At 31.9% G+C, this 14,454-nt stretch overlaps 1 protein-coding gene across 1 annotated transcript; it reads left to right on the top strand.

The window, feature by feature from the left end:
- Positions 1–2,690: 2,690 nt before the first annotated feature.
- LOC101213364 (phototropin-2) lies at positions 2,691–13,507 on the top strand. The gene is made up of 23 exons (XM_031888364.1): positions 2,691–2,833; positions 3,605–4,129; positions 4,371–4,553; positions 4,865–4,896; positions 5,010–5,223; positions 5,512–5,713; positions 6,343–6,413; positions 7,135–7,241; positions 7,371–7,423; positions 7,532–7,624; positions 7,750–7,809; positions 8,066–8,155; positions 8,265–8,341; positions 8,864–8,948; positions 9,927–10,007; positions 10,240–10,343; positions 11,273–11,322; positions 11,710–11,813; positions 11,892–12,011; positions 12,118–12,169; positions 12,653–12,765; positions 12,915–13,055; positions 13,169–13,507. The coding sequence occupies exons 1-23, from the start codon at positions 2,811–2,813 to the stop codon at positions 13,283–13,285; spliced, it is 2,697 nt and encodes an 898-aa protein (XP_031744224.1). The 5' UTR covers positions 2,691–2,810; the 3' UTR covers positions 13,286–13,507.
- The last annotated feature ends 947 nt before the right edge of the window (positions 13,508–14,454 follow it).

Genomic DNA, 14,454 nt, shown 5'->3' with positions numbered 1-14,454 from the left:
ATACTAACGATATGTGAGTTAATTTAAATCCTAATCCTAATTCTAATCTTAAACAAGGATTGACCTATTATAACCCATGTCACTCTACTCCACTTCTAGTCCCAAATATGTCCTTAATGAAAATAATTCCATTTCGTAACAATGCCTTTTTCCGTGTGTTTGACTTTTAGTTTTTAGCTTTTTAAAAACCACATTTAAAAAAAAAAACTATGAAGTGTTGGAGCGAAATTTTGGCCAAAGAGTGCATACCTTCCGTTAAAAAAAACTATGAGGTGTTGAAGGAGAATTTTGGACCAATTGCAAATTGTCAAATCATTTTTCAAGTTAATTTTAAATAATTAAATTTGAGACTAATTAAAAGTACATGTATTCCAAATTTAAATTTAAAATATAGGATTGACGAATTTTGATGATACCACGTTTTTTCATCGTTGTATCAAATTAATTATCCAATTAGACATTATTATTTTGTCTAAAGTTCAATTATCCAAAAGATGGACTTAATTTAGCTCAAATGCCAAATAAAGTCTAAATACATATGGTTTGGCTCAGAGGAGCCGTATCCATAGACTAAACAAGCTCGTGCCCGTAAAACCCAAATGAGAATTCTACAAATATATAAGTTATATGTTATAAAATTTTACTCTATGTAACCTAGAGAGAATTGTGATAAAGTTGATCAATACTAAGTGATGAATGACTTGAAAAACTCATACATTAAAAGGTTGGGTTAATTTGTTTCGCTCTCCCTATGTGTCGTTTAGGGTTTCAAATGAAATATAGAATTCCTGTGGATTAATCAGTGGAGAGAGAAGGATTTACGAATAGTGAAAGTAGAAAGAAAATTGAAGCTGAAAGTGGTGTTGAATGAACAATGAAAAGAGATAAACCATTTTTTAGTGGTCGAAGTTGGACTCGGTCAATTAGCGGTTGGATTGGTGGTACCTAGAGATATCAATTTAATCCGTAGAGACCCGCCTCGAATGAGGGAGAGTGAGGATTATTTTTTACCCAAACATTTCGGAGTCGGGAACGAGAAACATTCTCCGACAAAGAAAAAGATGTATACATGGCATATACAATGCAATATATTTACTTACATATATAAATATATTTATTTTATTTATAAAAAAAAAGAAGAAAACAAATGTGGAGAATATTTTCCACGAAAAATACTTGGGAATAGGGAATAGGGAATGGGACATGAGGCAGGAATGAGAACGGAAACGAAAAGTGACATCCGTTTATGTTGACATATTAGTGGTATCGTCTTATTAGAGCTCAAAATTAAGTGAATATTCAATAACATAATAACATTTTTAATTTTGTTGATATAAATGTAAAATAAAATAAGAGCACATTTACTTAATTTAAAGAATTTGCTTACAAAATAAACTAAGACAGAATTATTGAATTTTGTGTCAAAATAGTATTGTGTTTTAAGATTGTAAACCACAAATTTAGTCTCTTAATTGAATTTTTATTTAAGAAAAATAGTTGACATAATCTTAAAATAGAATAAAAATCTCTCTATTTAAGAGTACCTTTAACTAATTAAAATTTGCAAACAAAATAAAAAGAAAAAGCGTAAATGAATTTCAAATTTAGTATTGATTTTTCGATGTTAGTTCTTTTTTTTTTTTTGTTTATTTACTTTCAAATATTTAATTTTAGTTAATGAATTTCAAATTTAGTATTTTTTTTTTAAATTATTTTTGTTATAAACTTTGAAAACATATTCAGTAGTATGAAAATTATTATTTTTAGGTAGTTTTCATACAAGTTTTCTTTTAAAGATTAAATTCAAAATTTATTATAAGTAAGAAAACTAATAATCGAATATGTGATCATTGAATAAATCTCAAATGATATATTAACCATTTTCTTCTTTTTGAATGCATTTAACATCTATATGCACTTATTTGACCTAAAATACAAAAAATACATTAAAAAAAATAGTATATACCATATACATACATCAATACACACATTAAGCTCAACTATATATTTAAGATTTTAAAATTAGGAGAGAAAAAGAAATTTTAAATACTCTTTTTATATTTGTAGTTTGAGATTTTATTTGTTTTGGTTAGTGTAATTAGTGTAATTTTAACTTTAACTTATTATGATTTCACAGTCAATATATGTACAATATATGTAGGTTGATTTTTATATTTTTTATAAGGTTTTTTTTAGTCTCTTTATTTTTAATCATATTTTATTTGTAAGGTTTAAAAATACAAAATTTAAAATGAATAAAATGATAGATAGTGTGAATCATATTTAAGAGAATTGTAAAAGAAAAAATAGTAATGGACACACTGATAATATTGCAATATACAAATTGATTCAAATTTTGATATAATTGGTAAATATATTAATTTATTTTGTTATTTAAAATAATTTTGATACTATTTGGAAAGAAAAACAATTAGAAAGTTTTGTTAACATAACGAAAGTTACAAAGTTGAGGAAGTTGAAAGCTGGAAGATGCATGGAAACAAACAAAAGAGATATTTTGTTCCCATGGACAAGAAGAAAAAAGGGACATTCCTCTGGAAGAGGGAAAATAACCAAAAAGATCATTGTTGTTTGGCCACTAAGAAGATAGCTCCAAAATTTCCCGGAAAATGATAGAACTCAGAATTGCACTTTTTCATGTTTTTTGTTAGACAACGATATGTCATCTGAAGACTCTTCATGGGGTCTGGAATTTGCCATGGCCATTGCCATTATCACAATTCTACGGCCCTGTTTCACTTTCATCCGGTTTTCTTTGGAGCAGATATTTCTGTTCATCAATCAAAAAGATGAACCGGACAAATTTCATACTGTGAGAAAATATCAAACTTTTCTTTCAGCACCCTTTGATTTTTTTCAAAAAGTGCTTGTGTTATCCATTTTTTTCATGTGGGTTTTACTGATAGTGATGGAAAATCCATTGAAATACTTGAAGAAATAGGTTACCAACTTGGCAGCTAGCATTCATACATACTCAGAAAAGAAATAAAAACTTTGGGAATATAATGATTTTTCTTAAATTTTTAGGCTGCTTACTGTTTATATTAACTCTGAAACTTCTTCTGCTGCTGCTTCCAACTTTGTTATTTCAAGTGTGTATTGCTGGTGTATCGGGAAAAATGATCTTCAAAAATAGAAAAAGTTCACTTTTGAGCAAAATATTCCCATTGGAACTTCTTCCTTGCAGGTCAGTTTCTGTTTGTTTCTCTGTTTTTCAATTACATATTAAGAAGATAGTTACTTATCATTCTTCCTCGATTGCAAATGGGTGTCCTAAGTTTTTGTACAAGCTGCAGTTCCATGGTAGTTTAAAAGTTGTCTTAAAGTTGACGTGTTCAGTTTCTTCTATCTTTGTCATCTTCATTCTGGTGGTTGTCTTAAAGTTGTGTGTTCTCAAGCTTGTAGGCCGCTCATTGATAGAAGTCCCACATTAGTTCTATTCTAATAAACTACTGTCCTTCTGTACATGTCAATATTGAATTGAATACAATGAGTATTTCACTTTTTCTTTTTCCCATTATCTTTTTGTTTTTCCTTTGAGCACCATTTCAGTTTTCATACTTTGGCTTGTTTGGTTTGGCAGTACCTGTACATATGTAAGAGAGGAAGATCAGAAAATGGACGAGAAGAGAGAAATCGAAGAGCCACCAAGCTGCAATTTCTCATCTTCTGCTCATCAAATCAACCCTACAGAGAAGAGGACACCAATTGAAGTCTTTCAAGTGCCTGCAAGTTCTGGAGATCGCCAGTCCAAGGGTGAAGCCACTCATGAGCCAGATGAGCCAAAATCATCCCTCTCTTCCTTTCGTCCTGCTGCCAGCATGGAAGCATCCAAAAAGTGGATGGCATTTGAAAGTGAAAACTTTGATATAACAAAGACATACACAAAGAACTTCGGTGGTAGCTTTAGGTCATATTCAACTAAAATATTGGAAACAAACATGACAAAAAGGACTGCAGAGGAGAACAAGATTGATCGTTTATCATCGCTGCAACTGACGTATGTTATCTCAGATGCAACAAAACCAGATTACCCTATCATGTTTGCCAGCAATAGGTTCTTGGCTATGACCGGATATACATTGGACGAGGTCATTGGAAGGAACTGGTAAGAAATGAATTAAGTAATGTTATGTTATAGATACTGTACTTTTGTTGAAATATTGTACTGTCTGGGCGATTAATAGCACATTTCATCTTACAATAGATATCAAGTTTCTTACCGTAACTGTTGAACTTTGATACTTCATCAGTAAAACAATTAAAGATGAACTTTTCCTAACTAGAAAGAGGTAATTCACTGAATTCTGATAGCTAAAGTTTCTCCGTTGTTCATATTGAAACAACAGCCGGTTTCTTCAAGGACCGGAGACAGATAAGAATGAAGTAGCTAAAATACGACATGCAATTAGAAAAGGGAATAGCTACTGTGGCAAGCTCTTAAACTACAAGAAGAATGGTACTCCTTTCTGGAATCTTCTCACTGTTGGGCCTGTCAAAGACTCCCATGGCAGAATCATCAGATTTATTGGGTCAGTCTTCCTTTCTACTTTTTCCTTTCACTTTCAAAGATTTAAAATGAATATTGACTTCTCGTTATTGGAATAGAAATGTCTGAATCATTTTTATGCTGAAAAAGTTTTCTAGTTAAATTATGATGTCATCCAGGATAGTTGATTTAAAGGCATAATGCCACAAACTAGATGGGTAGTTTTAATCTGCCCTGTTTTACCAACTATTTCTTTCAATAAATTTGTTGAATTGTTTTGCTGCTATTTTGGGTCCAATGTTACAACTAAGCAAGTTGATGGCACTGACGGAAACTTCCTTGGGTTTTTCTCAGAATGCAGGTTGAGATCGCCAAAGACATAGAAGGTATGAAGAAGTCATCATATTGAAATAAAACAATACTTGATAGTAAGCTTATTTCCTCTAATTTGGAACAGAAGCGACTGCTTGCTTAACTTTTCTCATCTCTGATATTCTAGGAAAAGAGAAAACTGTGAGGTCCATGTCCATTACAGAGGTTCAAGCTGAGAGGGCAATTAGGTCCATTGTGGAGGTTGACATTGTGAAAAGTCTTAGATCTCACTGGCATGATGCTGATACAAAGCACCAAGAGCCAGAAAAGACTAATGCTGATTATGCTTCATCCAAGGCTCTGGATAAGAATTTTACCACAGCTGATAACCAAAAGGCTCGGTTAGATCCCAATTATGGCCCATCCTTTTTCAACTCATACGAGTTTATATATATAGATAATAGAATTAGGATTATCAGGTCTTAGTTACTCAATGGGGTTACCTTTCTACCTGCAAATTAGTTAGGTGGATGAGGGAATGATGATAACTGTCAAATAAAAATTTCAGCGCGTATATTATATATATATATGTTCATGTCTATTAACCATTGGCTGGATATCTTACTCAAGGCAGATTTTTTTCTTTTTGTTCATAAGAATTACATTTCAGGACCCTTGCTCTTATGCAGGTTCAAAGAAAGGACCTTAGGTTCTGCAGTAGAACGTGAAGAAAAGACAGTAGTTGAGACATATTTATTCAAGCCTAAGGATGGTGATCATGTTGCTAAAAGAGAAAGGGATATACGCCAAGGAACTGAGTTGGCTACTACATTGGAACGGATCAAGAAGATATTTTTTATCACTAATCCAAGACTTCCTGATAATCCTATTGTGAGTTAAAAATCATTTGGTTTTTTTATTGAACTTGAGTACTGATGATATATTTGTGAAACACATGTTTGGTCAAAATAATTACAATGGAAGCTTGGTAATGTAAAAGAAATGGCTAAGAGGGACACTGAACTACTTATCAGTTTCATTTTTCTATGATTCCAGTATGTTGCTGTTACATCATGACAATACTGATGAGAGAGAATCTAACTGAACAGGGATTGTAAAGAAAGAAATGACGTGGGAGTAAATTCTAAGGCTATGTTTACTAATTTTTTTTTTTAAAAAAATGAAAATAGAGTAACTAAAATTGTCATTGATGTGTTACTAATGTTGAAATTAGAAATCAAATTGATATTTAGATGAGCCCCACATAAAAGTAGTTTCAATGAATTAATAATGGTGAGACTCATAAAATAAAGAATGAAAATGAGATTGGTGGCTTTTTATGAACAAATGATATTCTTCTTGGGATAATGATTCTCAATTTTCTATGAGCTAATCTATTATTTCATTCTCAGGAATGGGAAAGATCCCTTTCTGTTTCTCCCAAGTAAAAATGCCTAATACTAAATGAAACTTGTGTTGGTTTAAATCTAAACAAGGTTTCATTTGACATTTTTGTGCAGATATTTGCATCTCATAGGTTTCTTGATTCCACAGAATACACGCTTGAAGAAGTTCTGGGGAGAAACTTTTGGTAGCATTTCGCTATATTCTTTCTTCTGTTTAACAGTTGAAGTTGTTTTATCTTTTCCAACATCCTTAATATTATTCTCTCAGTTTCCCCTCTGTTTGAAGCTTGAATTTATCTCTTTAGACTATATATGTGTTGTAGAGTGCTTAAGATGTATGCCATGTCTCAAAAAGGTTTTAAGAAGATTTCTCTTATTTGAAAATTTCAAGACATTAAAGTCAAAAATAGTCAGACATTTGTTTCAGTGACAAATCTATGAAGACATTAAAGTATGGTCTAGTCTTCTTTCTAATGTCTTGATACCACCATCTATTAAGCTCAAGGAGTATTTCATGAAGCAGCAACCGCACTCACATGGTCCATCACTGCTGTCTCCATAAGGTTGGCTGCACGGTGCACATCCTAGATTTTCCCCATTTTCAAGATCCCATGGTTATTTGGTATATGATTAGGGTGATTGTCTTTACAATTTTTTATGTATGAATTCATGCTACAATTTCAAGATAATGCTACGATCAATTCATATGGATAGTCATTGTTCTAGTGTTACCATAAGATTTCATTGCTCCCTTGCTTTCGCTAAATAATTGATGTAAAAAACTAATCCTACTAATTCAGAGTCAATCAATTTCTTGTTTTCAACATTAGTTTTAAACTTCTACGAGAACAGCAAATAAATTAATAATAAGTACTTACAGCCACTTTAATCTGTTTCGTTGCACAGTTTTCTTCAGGGACCTGAAACAGATCAAGCAACTGTCTCAAAGATAAACGATGCAATTGAAGAGCAGAGAGAAATCACTCTTCAGATCATCAACTACACAAAGAGTGGTAAATAAAATGTCTTGTTTTTCATCTGAAGTTGGTAACTAGTACTTTTGTGTCTTACAGCTTGAAAGAACCTCAATATATTGTACTTTTCTATTGCATTGATGCCAATTTTGGTCTCATGACATGTAGGAAAAAAGTTCTCTAATTTATTTCACTTGCAACCCATGTGTGATCAAATGAAGGTATGGAATGATGTGATTATTTTTATAATAATCCGTTAGACTTTATACTCTCTATCCCTTTCAAGTATCATTACAGAAGGATCTTCTCATTACTCCCTATATTAACAGGGTGAGCTTCAATATTTCATTGGTGTGCAAATTCATCAAAAACCTTCAAGAAACCGGCTTTTTGATCGGACAGAGCATGGAAGTGCAAAGCTAGTAATTATTATTCATTATTTTCCTCAATTTATTTGTTTTATGTTTTTTTTGGACTCCCAGAGCATTCTTTTGGATCTTAACTCCTGGGTTATTATGTTGCTCCATCAATTATATATTCTTTTTAGGCCAAAGCTGTAGCCGAAAATGTTGTCAAGGCTGTCCGTGAACTTCCTGATGCCAACTTGGTAGGGTCTTATTCCGTTATTTTTCCTTGTCATAGGAATTATTAATGTCTTCTTGGTTACAGTTTTGATTGACTTCCTTTTTTTTTTCCTTGACTGTACTGGTTTTATTGTCGTGCTTGGAAGTATACACTGTTCTATGACTTCTTCAACATATAGAAAGATGGAGTAGAACTTGTAGATATCCCAATATTTCCCTTTAGTGGTTTGGTTCTTTAGCAACAGCTTAGGAAAGTTTCTATTTTATGAACAATATCAGAAACCAACGAACTTCTGGGCAATCTACTGTCAGCCGGTCTTGCCAAGGCCTCACAAGAAGTACAGCCCTTCCTGGATAGCCATACAAAAGGTATATTTAATTGCACACTGCGGCAGTTGTCATGGTACAACGTACAAGATGAGATGAGAGTTTGTTTAATAACTCAGTTATTTCCTTCAATGTCTACACTGTTTCATAGATTACCAGTCATGGTGAAAATGTTGGACTCCATCATTTCAAGCCAATAAAACCTCTGGGTTTTGGAGATATTGGCAGGTAATCATCATTTCATTATCCAAAATTATACATACATCGTTATGATGCCCTTGTTTGAAATAGACCTGATGTGCCCATTAGATGCATTGAGGGTAATCTATATTATTATTTTTTTGTCTTGTCAGTTTAAGAGATAAGTTACCTAGATTTAGAGTTATTGTTACATCACTTGTTTTCAATCCGAATAACTAATACAGGAAGTGCTCAAACTACCACATTCATAAGAAGTTAAAGCTATTTTTTATTAAATAAGAAACATTTCATTGATTAATGAAATAGGGGAAACCCCAAAAGCCAAAAGGCAATTACAATAAATTAAAGGTATTGAGTTATGTTAAATATAATTACTTGGATATTATTTTGATTAAAGAGTCTCAACATGTGCACATTTAATATTTATTACTGAAAAGAGGTTAGATTGGTGGGTTGATGCTTTGAACCATTTTTATCTGAAGGTAAAATTTAAAGCTCCTAAATTTACCAACTTTTTGTTGATCTAATCAAAAGCAACGGTTGTTGCAGTGTTCATTTGGTAGAACTGAAAGGAACAGGTGAACTCTTTGCTATGAAGGCTATAGAGAAGTCGGTAATATTAAATCGCAACAAGGTAAAAATAATCTACTGTCTGATTCTATTTTCATATTTCCCTCATGTTATACTTTCCTTTCCCTGATCCCATTTGAGCAAGTCAATTGCTCACTATTGGGAAAAACCTTCCACTACTACAAGAATAAGTAGAAAAATAAAAGAAATTAAAAGAAAGCAATGAACCGGGAACACAAAAATAAATGTGGAAAAACCCAAACTAGCAAAAAAATTAAACACTTGAAAAGTTAAACTAAATACGTTCTAAGCTTAAAGTACTTCAAATTGGGATGATTAGAAATCAAAGACATAGACAACTTCTTTCATAATGCTTGAAGTCCATCATCTTTTGACCCTTTTAGATGTGAGACAACTACTTGTCTAACATTTTGCCAAAACCTATGAAATAGTTCAGTTTTCAAGCAGATTGGGAACAATATCTTGCAGTTTAGGCAGGACTTAATAGTATTTTTGCATGTTTTCTCTAGAACAATGAAATGCATACGTGTTAGAAAAGCATATTTAATTGTACATTTCCACTTGTGGTGCATTCTTCATATTTCTAGCCCACAAGTGTAGAGAGTTTTAGATGATATATAATTAAATCCACCTTCACCCACTAGCTTAAGCTGATAGATGAAGGTAAATTTAATAATATATCATATGACATTCTCCTCACTTGTGGGCTTGAAATATAAAGAAGACCCAACAAGTGAAAATGAATATTAATTGGGGAAGAAACAACATTGCAGGGGCTTGAACACAAGACATCATGAACCACTTGGTCTGACATTTTTTGTAATTGGTTGTACAATTTTTCTTTGACATATCGACACCAAATTTCGATTGGTTGGGAGAAATAATGCAATCATTTGAAGTAGAAAAAGACATAATTTCAAGGAGAAGAAAAAAGAAAAAGTAGCGGTTGTGCACAAGTTTCAGTCATTTTGTATTCTGTACTTGATGATAAAAAAAAAATGCATTTTCTTGTTTGTAACAGGTTCACCGAGCATGCATGGAAAGGGAAATCATATCACTTTTGGATCATCCTTTCATGCCAACTCTATACTCTTCATTTCAGGTATTAAAATACACAGTAAACTTCTAATTTTGTGAAATTTGGTCGTCAAGAGTTTTGTGAATCATTTCAGTGATTGTAGTCCCCCATATCTTCCAAGTTATTATGGCGTCTACTTTCATGTACTTTTAAGTTTTAATCTTTAGTTCACATTACGTGCTTAGTTAACTAGAGTTCAAGAGGGGTTTCAGTTACTGTTTACTATATTGATACCGATTTAACTTTGGCTTGTCAGACGTCTACACACATTTTTCTGATTATGGACTTCTGTCCCGGTGGAGAGTTATTTACCTTTCTTGACAAGCAGCCAATGAAAATGTTTAAAGAGGAAGCTGCTAGGTAACTTAAGCAAAATACTTCCTATATATTACACTCATGAACTTATGGTGATATTGAAGATGTGATAAGAGCAAAAAAAGATATCTTCTTTCCTTCATGGTGTGCTTGAAAGTGTTTTTTTCCTTATCATACAAAAGTACTTTCTTCCTATGGAAAATTATCTTTATTGCTGATTTAGAGGGCATGAACAATGGTGGATTAATCTCATATAATTCGTTTTCGGTGTTCCTTTGTCTAGTTCGCTTTGAAGATTCAAGATTCAAGATTCTTCATTTCCTATTGATGTTTTCGTTTCTTAGATTTTAGTGTACTTTCTCTCCAATTTCACGTAAGGAGGGCTTTTATATAGTCTACCTATTATTCGCCGTGAAGTATGGCTCTCTTGGGTTTGTTTTCTTAAGTTTTCTAGCTCTTTACTGTGTTTCCTTGTATTTTGAGCAGTAGTTTCTTTTTATTTTATCAATGAGAAGTTTTGTTTTCTTTCAACAAAAAATCCCTTCAAATTATTTGCTTCAATTTGATGCTTTCTCTTTGTATCTTTTCGTAATCATGATCTTGTACATATTTTGGGTAACTGGGAGTTCTTTTAGCCCTTTGGCTGTTGTGGGATTGCTTGTATTTTTCCTTTTGTATTTCATCTTTTTACTTGATAGATCCATTCGTTTCGTATGGAAAAAACAAAAAAGCAATTGCATCCATGTCTTCTAGTTAGTTTAGAACTAAAAATCCTTTGTACCTTTCTTCAATTTCTCTCCCTTAAAAGAGAGATATTTCACACTTGTTACAATAACACCATGAAGTTAAGGGAATTGAATGCTGGCTTCCTTTTTAATCTATATTTGATCTTCATGAATTTCCATTTTTTGTATAAAAACGCCTACATTCTGCAGCCTTCTAGCATTTAAACAATGAACATCACTGTCCTTCAGGTTCTATGCTGCAGAAGTTGTCATTGCTTTGGAGTACCTTCACTGTTTAGGTAATTTAGTTATCAATAGTTTATCTATACCTTGGTTGCTGATTCTCTTGTTTTTGAAGTATGGTAAAATTCTTACAAGTATCCTACCAGCGTATTAGAAGATGGTTGAATTTTAAATTTAGTATCTACACTTTGAGATTTGTGTCTATTAACTTTCGAAGTTTTTTAAAATTCATGAATCTACTAAACACGGATTGTATTAGACTTAAAATTCAAGTTTCCAATGTCCTCAACATTTAGGTTCGTCTTCTACCAAAGGTTTGAACTTTGAGATCATAGTTAATAGATAAGTTATGAACAATATCATCTTCTGTTCATTGTTTCAAGCTTTGGTCACGTTATGAACAATATCATCGTATTTGTGATCAGCTTTTCAATTCCATGCAGGTATTATCTACAGAGACCTAAAACCTGAAAACATTCTACTCCAGAAAGACGGACATATCATTCTCGCTGATTTTGATTTATCGTTTAAGACGTCTAACATACAAGTAAAATACATTTCCTATGTTTACATTTTCATTATTTTTTGTTAAGGCACTTGACAGAGCTTTATACCTTTTCTGTAGACCATAGAATCTTCACCCCCAAGAAAGAAGACACGTAGGCACAAATCATTGCCGATGTTCGTTGTTGAACCTATGGTGGAACTGAATTCATTCATTGGAACTGAAGAGTACATTGCCCCAGTATGATCCATCTCAATCTGCTATAGACAACTTTAGCCACTCAAAGAATGTTAATAATTATCTCTTTCATTTTTCTTCTAAGTTCATATCATCTGTCTTATTGTAGGAGATCATAATGGGTGCAGGCCATGGTAGTTCTATTGACTGGTGGACTCTTGGTAAGAATACATATACATCGTTTGTTCTTTGGCACAAGTAGTGGAAGTTTATCAGATGAATACTGAACTCACACTTTAGGAATTGTCGGGCTCAAGGAGTTGAATCAGGGGAAGACACCACTTGTTTGGTCCAATAAGTTCATGGTCCCTATGACTCAAAACACATCAATGCCCTATGACTAAAACCACATCAATTTTATATTTTAATAACTTCTTACATTGTGGACCTCACAACGTCACAACTTCACTCTCTCCTCATTTTATAGTAAATTATGAGTCAATATTCAAATTCGTTTTTGTTAAAAGGCTAGGTGAAAGTTGGGGGACTGACGTAGAATACAAAATAAGCATGAATCACTCAAAACTATAGTAAAGAATGACTTTCATTTAATATTGTTTGATTTTCAAAACAATAGGATGCAGCACCAACATCCATGAGACTTTTTATTTTCCTTCTTTGATCATTTGATGCATGAATTTCAGGTATCTTATTGTATGAAATGCTCTATGGTCGCACACCCTTTAAAGGCAAAAACAGGAATAAGACTTTTGCCAATATTTTGTTCAAGGACTTGACCTTCCCCATTAGTATTCAGGTAAGTAGCTTTCCTTTTACTAAAAATCAAAAATAAAAGAAGAAACCCATCACTCCTATCTCATTTTTAGTTCTTCCATTTGTGTGTTAAGGCTTAGATCTTGTTTTGAGTTGTTTGAATGCAGCTGCTGCTCATGCTTAATATTGCAGGTAAGTCTTGCAGCAAAACAACTGATTGATGCACTACTACAAAGAGACCCGGCACGTCGTCTAGGATCAAGGACTGGTTCCGATGAAATCAAACGACATCCATTTTTCCGTCAAGTAAATTGGCCTAAAATTCGAACCATGGTAATACTACTCCTTTGAAACATCCACATCAACTCTCAAATTTTAGCACAGAACAAATCCTATGAAAAACCAAATGTACAACATAAACAACATTTGTTTCTGTTTGAATGCAGACACCACCATCGCCAGAAGTAGCCCTTCAAATAATTGAGAGAGACCCAAAAGCCAATGATTTGAACTGGGAAGATGGAATGCTCAGCCATTCAATGGGTTCTGCTAATATTTTCTGAAGGATCTCTGTCACCAGAAAAAATTGAGTCAGAATATCACGTGGTAAAAGAAAGAGAGAGAGAGGTTAATTGACCTCTTAGAGTAAAGAGACATTTAGCTTTGTTTATATATGCTGTGATAGAAGAATGGCATTAGAAACATTCAACCTATCAATAGATGTGTAAATGCTTTTGAATACAACATTCAACAATAAATCCATTTTTACCAATGATTAAGAAGTCTCAAAGAAATACCAAGAGGTGCATTTATGATAACCATTGTATAATTGTAAATATAGTAATATTTATAAAATTATAAATATAACAAAATATGTAAAGTTTAATGAGTCTATCACTCATACACACTAAGTTTTTATTAGCGAATCAAAATCAACCATTTTACTATATTTACAAATATTTTCAACTTTTGTGCTATAAATGAGTTTGTTGTAGTTTGTAAGTAGTTTTAATTTTTGTGTTGTATTTGAAAATGTCCATTACGAAATACATATTATATTTTAAAAAAATGAATCGAGTTCATAATTCTGGTTTTTAAAATATAAAATTAAAAAAATCTGGATACAATGAAAACATAGAAATATTATTATGAAAACATAAAAAAAAATATTTTTAAAATTTGAGTTTGTACTGTTTGGATCACATAATTATGTTTTTTAATATGTAAAGATCCAAACATATGTTTCTTAATATGTAAAATTTAAATTCTGGATTTAATGACATTGAATGGTTTTTAATTAATTTTCACTAAATTAGTGTTAAATTCAACCTAAATGGTAAAGATTAGTTTGAATTTTTTTTTATCTATATATGTTTTTTCGGATTGAATTGAAATTACATTTTTTAAAATTCTAGTCGGATCCAACCTAACCCAAAATTTTAATATTATTAAAATATATATTACAACTTATAAATATTATAATTCATACATATTATGAATGTTTTTTTAAAATTTGTAATAGATACGTTCAATTTTGATATTTGACATTTGAATTTTATGAAATTTTAGTTACTAAAATAAGTATTTTAGTTAATAAATAATATACTTTAAAAGATAAAATAAAGTAAATAAATACCTTAACCATTCAACCTAAGTCAACCCAAATTTGAAACTAACCCAAATTTTGAAATTTTAAGGGTGGTTGGGTAGTTATTTTATCCGTCAATTCGAC

Source organism: Cucumis sativus, chromosome 7 (genome assembly GCF_000004075.3).
Source record: "Cucumis sativus cultivar 9930 chromosome 7, Cucumber_9930_V3, whole genome shotgun sequence".
NCBI lineage: Eukaryota > Viridiplantae > Streptophyta > Magnoliopsida > Cucurbitales > Cucurbitaceae > Cucumis > Cucumis sativus.
This window is presented reverse-complemented; position numbering and strand designations above follow the sequence as displayed.